The 9,897-nt window shown below is 39.1% G+C and overlaps 1 protein-coding gene across 1 annotated transcript in view; it reads right to left on the reverse strand.

The window, feature by feature from the left end:
• Nucleotides 1-9,897, reverse strand: part of KLHDC1 (kelch domain containing 1) — a 61,031-nt gene that overhangs the window by 21,503 nt on the left and 29,631 nt on the right. Inside the window, exons 5-8 of the mRNA XM_011956920.1 lie at nt 9,079-9,157; nt 6,932-7,015; nt 2,989-3,072; nt 2,480-2,538 (exon numbers count right to left, since the gene is read on the reverse strand). Coding sequence (XP_011812310.1) covers nt 2,480-2,538; nt 2,989-3,072; nt 6,932-7,015; nt 9,079-9,157 — 306 coding nt within the window. The remainder of the gene's footprint in view (nt 1-2,479; nt 2,539-2,988; nt 3,073-6,931; nt 7,016-9,078; nt 9,158-9,897) is intronic.

Here is a 9,897-nt window from a genome sequence, read left to right on the forward strand (position 1 = left end):
AAAAATAAAAACAAGGCCAGGCACAGTGGCTCACTTCTGTAATCCCAGCACTTTGGGAAGCCAAGGCAGGAGGACTGCTCGAGTCCAGGAGCTGGACAGACCATCCTGAGCAAAATAGAGACATTATCTCTTAAAACAAAAGAAAACAGGACAACAAGAATAATCATAATAATAAGAGGGACATTTAAAAGAGATGGAGCATTGAAAAATAAAAACATAAGCATAAGTTATAGCTGGGCCTAGTGGCATGTGCCTGTAATCCCAGCTACTCAGGAGGCTGAGGCAGGAGAATCGCTTGAACCTGGGAGGTGGAGGTTGCAGTGAGCCAAGGTCGCGCCATTGCATTCCAGCCGGGGCAACAAGAGCAAAACTTCGTCTCCAAAAATAATAATAATAATAATAAAATTAAATTTAAAAGTGTAAGTTAGAAGCAAAATAATTTAATTTAAGAGGTGAGAAGATACCATTCTTCCACAGTCTGGAATGTTCCAGAATAACACAGGCCATTTTTGGAAGATATAATTTGTTTTTTACAAAATGGAAATATTTTTACTGTTTGTGTTGATTATAAGAAACTTTTTTTTTTGAGGCAGAGTTTCACTTTTGTTTCCCAGGCTGGAGTGCAATAGCGTGATCTCAGCTCACGGCAATCTCCGCCTCCCAGGTACAAGCAATTCTCCTGTCTCAGCCTCCCGAGTAGCTCAGTTTACAAGCATGCGCCAATACACCTGGCTAATTGTTTTGTATTCAGTAGAGACCGGGTTTCACCATGTTAGTCAGGCTGGTCAAGAACTCCTGACTTCAGGTGATCCACCTGTCTCGGCCTCCCAAAGTACTGGGATTACAGGTGTGCACCACTGCACCTGCCACATTTTATTATTATTATTATTATTATTGTTTTTTGAGACAGAGTCTCACTCTTATTGGCCAGGCTGGAGTGCAGTGGCACGATCTTGGCTCACTGCAACCTCCACCTCCTGGGTTCAAGTGATTCTCCTGCCTCAGCCTCCCGAGTGGCTGGGATTACAGGCATCTGCCACCATACCTTACTTTTCTTGTATTTTTAGTAGAGCCCAGGTTTCACCATGTTGGCCAGGCTGTTCTCAAACTCCTGACCTCAGGTGATCCACCCGCCTCGGTCTCCCAACGTGCTGGGATTACACGTGTGAGCCACCACACCCGGCCTAGGTTGAACACCTTTTTAAAATAATTTTTACCTATTATTATTTCTTCTGTGAGTTGTTCATGCATGTTCTTTGTCCACTTTTTCTATTAGATTATTTGTCTTTTTTTTATTGATTTACTGAGTTCTTGTGGATCTTTGCCCTGACATCTCTCTGTTAAAAATACTGCAGATATCAACAAGGTGCAGTGGCTCATGCCTGTAATCCCAGCAGTTTGGGAGGCTGAGGTGGGCAGATCACAAGGTCAAGAGATCGAGACCATCCTGGCCAACATGGTGAAACCCTGTCTCTACTAAAAATACAAAAAGTAGCTGGGCGTAGTAGTGCATGCCTGTAGACCCAGCTACTCGGGAGGCTGAGGCAGAAGAATAGCTTGAACCAGGGAGTCGGAGGTTGCAGTGAGCCGAGATCGCGCTACTATACTCCAATCTGGTGACAGAGCGAGACTCCATCTCAAAAAAAAAAAAAAAAAAATCCAAATATTGCTTCTAGTTTTTTTGTTTGTATTTTACAATTTGCCATTTAATTTTTTGTGGCACATTTTTCCATAGAGAAATATTTAATTTTTAAGTGGTCTTATCGATCAGTCTTTTCATTTATGAATTTTGAGTTCATAAATGGAACGATATGTCTTTACAAAGCTTTCTCCACGCCAATTTTTTTTTTAGGATTTTTTTTTCTTTTTATTTATTTTTTATTATTATACTTTAAGTTCTAGGGTACATGCACACAATGTGCAGGTTTGTTACATATGTATACTTGTGCCATGTTGGTGTGCATCCATGCCAAGATTTTAAAGATAATATGCTATATTTTCTTCTGAAATTTTCATGGTTTTATGGTATTTAATGGTATTTACACTTTGGAATAATATATAGCTCTGATTCCATCTCATTATATAAATTGCTAAGTTGATAGCTAAATATATTTGTTCTATTATTAAATACATATTATGAGCTACAAATAAAATCTGACTTTACTCCATTACTTGTTTACCTGAGATGACCCCATTCAACCACTTCTTCATTTCTTCTACTGATCAATCCTCAAAAAATCCTTAGTATAAAACCAGTACTTTTATATAATCTAATTTCAACTGTTAGTATTTTCATGTTTTATCTTGTTTGTTTGGTTAAGGAACAAACTCTATTTAAATCTATATAGTCCTTGCTTAAACATACAATCTGAAGGAAAAAAATGCCAGTTCAGTTTTAAAGACCCACATTTGGATTATGGACACATACAGACACACACACATGCCTATAGATTAAAATGTACTTAGACTTCAAACTTACCTTCCAGACCAAGTCCAGTTGTCTAGGTTTAGATAGTGCAAATCATTCATCCTAGTTTGCTAAAAGAAAAGTGTGTTACATTGGTCAGTATTTCACATCTTTTATCAGCTAAAATTTTTCTTTTAAAGTAAGTTCAGATTAAAAATAGACTATCTCTATTTTACTTCACATGAGAAGTTTAAATATTGGAAACAATAATTAATAAGACTGACACAGAGCTCCCAAATCAATGTGTCAAAGGGGAAAGGAAGAAATAGGTTTAAATTCACAGGCTTTAGATGACAAGAAACTAATTTTTTCTGATACTGCACTGAAAGATTCTCATTAAAATATGATTTATAATCATCTATGATTGTTCATGTATTGTCTGTTTATGAATTAGAAGATAAATAAAAGTTAGTATTGAATGCCATTTTAATCTCTAGATTACATGAATGTTCAATTATTCCATGAAATCAGAGGATAAATTTTTATAAGGAGCATTGCACATTTCCATTAAAAACACTCACCAAAACACGTCCGCCAAAGATATAACCCTTATTTCCAAGAACTGCACACGTATGCGCGGCTCGTGGCTGTGGTGGAACTCCACCCTGCAAGTAGAAATCAGAACAGATTGCAAAGACTTGAAATATCTGTAATAAAGTTACATTCCTATGCTCAGTATGAGAAAGTCTTAATCACTAAGTTATCATTACCTATGTAATTCAATTAAAAATGCTAATGCAAAAGTTTATTCTAAATAGTACTAATTGCAAATACTATTTGTCAGAATAAATTTTATTCTCCCCGATCTTTACTTTTGAAAATGTTTTTCTTGTATGTCTGACACTATTTAGCAAAATAAGGTTTCATGTAAATTTTTGTTTGAAATACTGTATAAAGATTTTTAAATCAAATTTTAAAATTTTCGCTCTCTCCCTCTCTCCTCTGTCTCCCTCTTACACACAGAGTTCCTATTAGAAGTGAGAGGTGCATATTGCGATTATCTCAGAAACTCTGTAAAATTAAAAATGGCTCCAAAACTCTTGATGCCTCAAATTTACAATAAGAAGTTCACTCTTGGCTTAAGCCAGACAGTGCTCTCTCTCTTACTAAAACTCTTAACATTGGTAATACTTCTCTACACTTTATTTTGAATAAATACAGCAGATCTTTTCTTTAGAGAAGTTTTGTTTTTTGTTTTGAGGCAGTCTTGCTCTGTCACCAAGGCTTGAGTGCAATGGTGCGATCTTGGATCACTGCCACCTCCACCTCCAGGTTTATGCAATTCTCCTGCCTCAGCCTCCCGAGTAGCTGGGATTACAGGCGCGTAACACCAGTCCCGGCTAATTTTTGTATTTTTAGTAGAGATGGGGTTTTGCTTTGTTGTCCAGGCTGGTCTCAAACTCCTGGCCTCAAGTAATCTGCCTGCCTCGACCTCCCAAAGTGCTGGGATTACAGGTGTGAGCCACCATGCCACCTTAGAGAGGTTTTTAATTGGTGACAAAAGCAAGTATCATGGGTAGATGAATGAGTAAGATTTAAGGGAAGAATCTTCTGCGTAATTTCCATGTTTTCATGGTGAGTGCCTTTATGTATGTATTTTAATTCCAAGTTCTGAAAGAACCTGACATTTTCAGCTCACTGGCTACTCAAAGTGGGTATAGGAAATTAAAGCCCTGCATCCAATATCAAAACTTCCTAAACTTTTCAGGCTTATTTGAATAACTGTGCTGAGGTCAACCTGGTAAGACATAATTCAGATATTACCTATATAACACTTAAATGAGAACCATTTAAGAATGTTGGTTCCCAGCCCTTCCAGCAGAACAAAATTTTTATTATTACCCCAGGCTTGATCTGAAATTTTGGAAGAATTCTTCTACTATATAGAAGAGAACAGAGAAGCACTGGAAATCTGAAATTTACTGCCTGGAAAAGAGGATTCAGAGAATGGCCAAACTCTAACACTTACTATTTTGCATAGACCTTCCCAACATTTGCATGAACAGAAGCTGGACTGTAAGGAATTCTGGTCATATATGTGTATTAGTAGACACATATGTAACTGTGCATATACGACCTGCTTAGCATTCCACACTGTTGAATTCTGGTAAGCTTATCAGTCACAATACCCTGCTGTCCCCAGCAATGAACATGTGACTCAAGACTGGCCAATCATCCCTTTGGCATCAGCAATTGCTGTAAAGAGTAGGAACATGCCCAAGTAGAGGCTGAGTCCTTTTCTTGTCCTTTTCTTTCTTTCTTCTTTTTTTTTTTTTTTTAATTATACTTTAAGTTCTAGGGTACATGTGCATAACGTGCAGGTTTGTTACATATGTATACTTGTGCCATGTTGGTGTGCTGCACCCATCAACTCGTCAGCACCCATCAATTCATCATTTATATCAGGTGTAACTCCCAATGCAATCCCTCCCCCCTCCCCCCTCCCCATGATAGGCCCCGGTGTGTGATGTTCCCCCTCCCGAGTCCAAGTGATCTCATTGTTCAGTTCCCACCTATGAGTGAGAACATGCGGTGTTTGGTTTTCTGTTCTTGTGATAGTTTGCTAAGAATGATGGTTTCCAGCTGCATCCATGTCCCTACAAAGGATGCAAACTCATCCTTTTTTATGGCTGCATAGTATTCCATGGTGTATATGTGCCACATTTTTTGTAGAGACGGAGTCTCATTCTATTGCCCAGGCTGGAGTGCAGTGGCGCAATCTCGTCTCACTGCAACCTTGGCCACCCAGGTTCAAGTAATTCTCCTGCCGCAGCCTCCTGAGTAGCTGGGACTACAGGCGTATGCCGCCCACCACGCCCGGCTAATTTCTTTTGTATTTTTAGTAGAGACGGGGTTTCAAGGTGTTGCCCAGGATGGTCTCAAACTTCTTAGCTCAGGCAATCCACCTGCCTCTGCCTCCCAAAGTGCTAGGATTACAGGCACGAGCCACCAAGCCCGGCCCTTTTCTAAGACTAATATATAGACGTTGAGAGAGTACAATACAAATAACTGTGTGTGTAACCAGGACCATATTCCCTCCTAAATGAGCCAATGTGTCTGCCATAGACGGAATGAAACAAGCACACAAAGAGAAGCAGAGAAAAGCAGACAGAAAGACAGAACGTATTGTGAGGATGCTGAGTAACCTGCTCCGGTTCCTGAGGCCGTGGTCCCTGCGGCTCTTCCTTCTACTTTGTGAGCCATTCCAATATGCTTTCCAGCTATGTGAGAATTCATTATTGCTTAATCTAATTTGAATTTGTTTTTGGTCACTAACAAATGAAAGAACACTGATAATGTACTTTTTGTCATGCCATAATTGCATCTACCTCTGAATTCAAGGGTATATAAAACATGGGCTTTGTTATAAAAGGATTTTAAAAAATAGGGCTTTATTAAATCAGGGCATGACACCTGTGGAAAAGAATGATGATGGCAGGCCGGGCGTAGTGGCTCAAGCCTGTAATCCCAGCACTTTGGGAGGCCAAGATGGGTACGAGGTCAGGAGATGGAGACCATCCTGGCTAACACGGTGAAACCCCGTCTCTACTAAAAAAATACAAAAAACTAGCCGGGCGAGGTGGCAGGCGCCTGTAGTCCCAGCTACTCCGGAGGCTGAGGCAGGAGAATGGCGTAAACCTGGGAGGCGGACCTTGCAGTGAATTGAGATCCAGCCACTGCACTCCAGCCTGGGCGACAGAGCGAGACTCCGTCTCAAAAAAAAAAAAAAAAAAAAATGATGACGGCACCTCATTAAAAGATTTTTTTCTAGAAAACCTTAGCTGACATGGAGAAGAATACGCATTTTTTTTGTTTTATTTATTTATTTTCAGAGATGGGGCTTCGCTATGTTGCCCAGGCTAGAATGCAGTGGAGTGCAGTAGCTATTCACAGGTGTGATTGTAGCACACTACAGCCTCAAACTCCTGGACTAAAGTGATCCTCCTGCCTCAGCCTCCTGAGTAGCTGGGACTACAGGTGCCATCTCCGGCTCTGATATTTTTCTTAATGCTATTAATGAAAGTACTCTAGAGAACTACTTGGTATGTGATTACAAACCTAATTACAAAAATTCAAATAACAGGTTGGGTGTGGTGACCTATAATGCCTGTAATACGAGCACTTTGCAAGGCTGAGGTGGGCAGATCGCTTGAGGTCAGGAGTTCGAGACCACTGTGGCCAACAAGGCGAAACTCCGTGTTTACTAAAAATACAAAAAATTAGCCAGGCATGGTGGCCCGTGCCTGTAGTCCCAGCTACTCAGGAGGCTGAGGCAGGAGAACCACTTGAACCTGGGAGGCGGAGGTTGCAGTGAGCTGAGATTGTGCCACTGCACTCCAGCCTGGGCGACAAAGCAAGACTCTGTCTCAAAAACACAAAACAAACAAAAAAAACCCCAAAATCCACAGTAAAAAATTGATTTTTAAATACAAATATATAAAGATGACTTTTTACAACACTTACTTTAATTTCTGGTTGAAACCAAGTCTGTGTCTTTGTGTCAAATATATGGACATCATTATGCCATCCCCAGAATATCTGCTCTTCCTAAAAGAGAAATTTTTTAAATATCTAAAAGCTTTAATAATTTTTACATTATTATTACAGTTTTATCACATATTTACTGGTAAAATAATAGACACCTTACAAAAATAGAGTTAAGTGTTACCATAGTCACAAAGCCAATGGATACATGGGTTCCTCTCAAAGCATGGTCCCTAGACCAGTAGCAGCACCACCTGGCAACTTTTCTTCTCATAGTAATGTTTGCAGTGAATCATAATTTTACTTGTTGACAATCTTTCAATTTTCTCAAAGGATGATCATTTTTAAAATTGCAGAGGGTGGAATAATGTTTACATTTTTAAAACTGTTTTCCTAAAGTACATGCTCAGAACTCATTTTTGCCATAATAAACTTTAGAGGGTGGGCATGGTTCCTGTTTCCAAAAACTTCTAATCACTTCTACTTCACCAAGCAACTGGTTCTTATAGATTAAACTTATGACCACTCTCTTCTTTTTTTTTAAGATTTCTTTCTTTCTTTCTTTTTTTTTTTTTTTTTGAGACAGAGTCACTCTCTGTTGCCCAGGCTGAAGTGCAGTGGTGCGATCTCGGCTCACTGCAACCTCCGTCTCCTGGTTCAAGCGATTCTCCTGCCTCAGCTTCCCAAGTAGCTGAGATTACAGGTGCCTGCCACCACACATGGCTAATTTTTTTTTTGTATTTTTAGTAGAGACAGGGTTTCACCGTGTTAGTCAGGATGGTCTTGATCTCGTGACCTCGTAATCTGCCCACCTCCGCCTCCCAAAGTGCTGGGATTACAGGTGTGAGCCACCATGCCTAGCCAACCACTCTCTTCTTTATATCCTAAGATATAAAATTCTTTGTCAGCAAGGTAAAGACTTAGCAGCTATACTGTATTTAGCATCTCCCAGGGTGCTGAAATCCTCTATCACTACTCTAGATGATCTCTGTGCCAGTTTTATATTGTGTGTCAGAAATACATCATTTATTTTTGTCAGGCTTTGTCAAGCAAGACAAATAAGCTAAACAATTTACTTAGTTTAGAATCTATTTTTTAATTTTATTTAAATTGAAACGGTCTCACCATGTTACCCAGGCTGGTCTCAAACTCCTTGGTACAAGTGATCCTTCTGCCTCAGCCTCCCTAGTAGGTGGGATTATAGAAATGTGCCACCACACCCAGCTCATTTAGAGTCTAAATGAAAAAAACCCATTTGTGTTCCAGAAACTTCAGGACATGATATTTAGCTTAGTAACTGTATTGTAGGAGAAAAAAATTGAGTTATTTCACTGATGAATAAAAATAACTAGATATAAATAGAAGTTATATTCCCGAAAATTCTCAGCAATATTTTAAGTAGCAAAGCTTTAATGATATATCATTTTTAAAACTCAAAAACGACATAGAAACATGGGGAATTTTCAAAAATACCCATATACAAAGCAATATACATGAAATATGTGTGTGTGTGTATATACACACACACACATATATACATGTATATATTTACTTACATTAATAATATAGAATAATACACACTAGTAGAAGGTAAAACTAATAAGACTGTATCTTGGTGAGAGGATCAATGGTTTTTTAAATCATCTGTTTAAAAATTTCATTTTTGTAATTCATGACTTCTTTCATTAATAATGATTTACTGTCTAATCAGTAAGAATAAGTAGAAAAATTAATATCACTACCCATGGACTCTTACCTAGAGGCCAGTCTGACCTATGAATAATTCTAGTGGACATATCTAAAAAGAGATGTATGCCAACAAGAGCTATTGTGGTTAAATATGAACATAATTTTTCTAAGTTGCACTAAAGTCACTACCTGTCTAACAGAAGCAGGTATCTGTGATTAATGATATAAGAAAAGAAATTACTCTGCCAATAGCCATGAAGGCTAACACCACTAGATGAGATACCTCTTGCCAAATGGATACAAATGTTAAAGAGAGAAAACACATTTGTTCATAGTGTCTGGTAGCTCCAAAAATGAGAAAGACCAGTCTCATTATTTCTAAGATGTTGAGGCTATACTGAATTGGAAGGAAATGTAAACAGTGATTACCATCTTACCCAAGATGCATCATGAACATCAAAACAGTCTTGGAGTTCACTGTGTCTCCTACACCCATAACCACCAAAATATATTAGTCTGAAAAACAAACACGAAAGGATACACTTTAGGAATTCTGTTTCCAGTTTGTTCATAGAAAGCTGAAAAAGATCCTCTCACCTTAACAACCCAAACACAAAATCACAGTTTAAAAAGAATAATTTCAGAGCTGAGGGAACAAAGAGACCTAAATGAACCAATTCCAGAAAGTGATGAGCTCTCAATGGGAAAGAAGAGACCCATAGCTGCTTTCATCCCTTGTGTAACAGCAAGAGGAAGAATCCAGCACACACAGGGTTTGTAAGAAGAAACTACTCAAATTTTTAATAGCTACATTTATAATGGAATGGCAAATTAGATTTATGTATTCATTCTTTTTGAGACATGGTTTCCCTTTGTCACCCAGGCTTGAGTGCAGTAGCATGAACATCATCTTGGCTCACTGCAATCTCCACCTCCCGGGTTCAAGCAGTCCTCCTGCCTCAGACCCCTGAGTAGCTGTGGCTACACGTGTGTGCCACCATGCCTGGATAATTTTTGTATTTTTGTAGAGATGGGGTTTCATCATATTGCCCAGGCTGGTCCTGAACTCTTGGGGTCAGGTAATCCTCCCACTCTGGCCTCTCAAAGTGCTGGGATTACAGGCCTGATATGGTTTGGCTGTGTCCCTACCCAAATTTCATCTTGAATTCCCATGTGCTGTGGGAGGGACCCAATGGGAGGCAACTGAATCATGAGGACAGATCTTTCCCAGGCTGTTCTCGTGATAGTGAATAAGT

This window comes from Colobus angolensis, unplaced genomic scaffold, assembly GCF_000951035.1.
Source record: "Colobus angolensis palliatus isolate OR3802 unplaced genomic scaffold, Cang.pa_1.0 Scaffold428, whole genome shotgun sequence".
NCBI classification, from domain to species: domain Eukaryota; kingdom Metazoa; phylum Chordata; class Mammalia; order Primates; family Cercopithecidae; genus Colobus; species Colobus angolensis.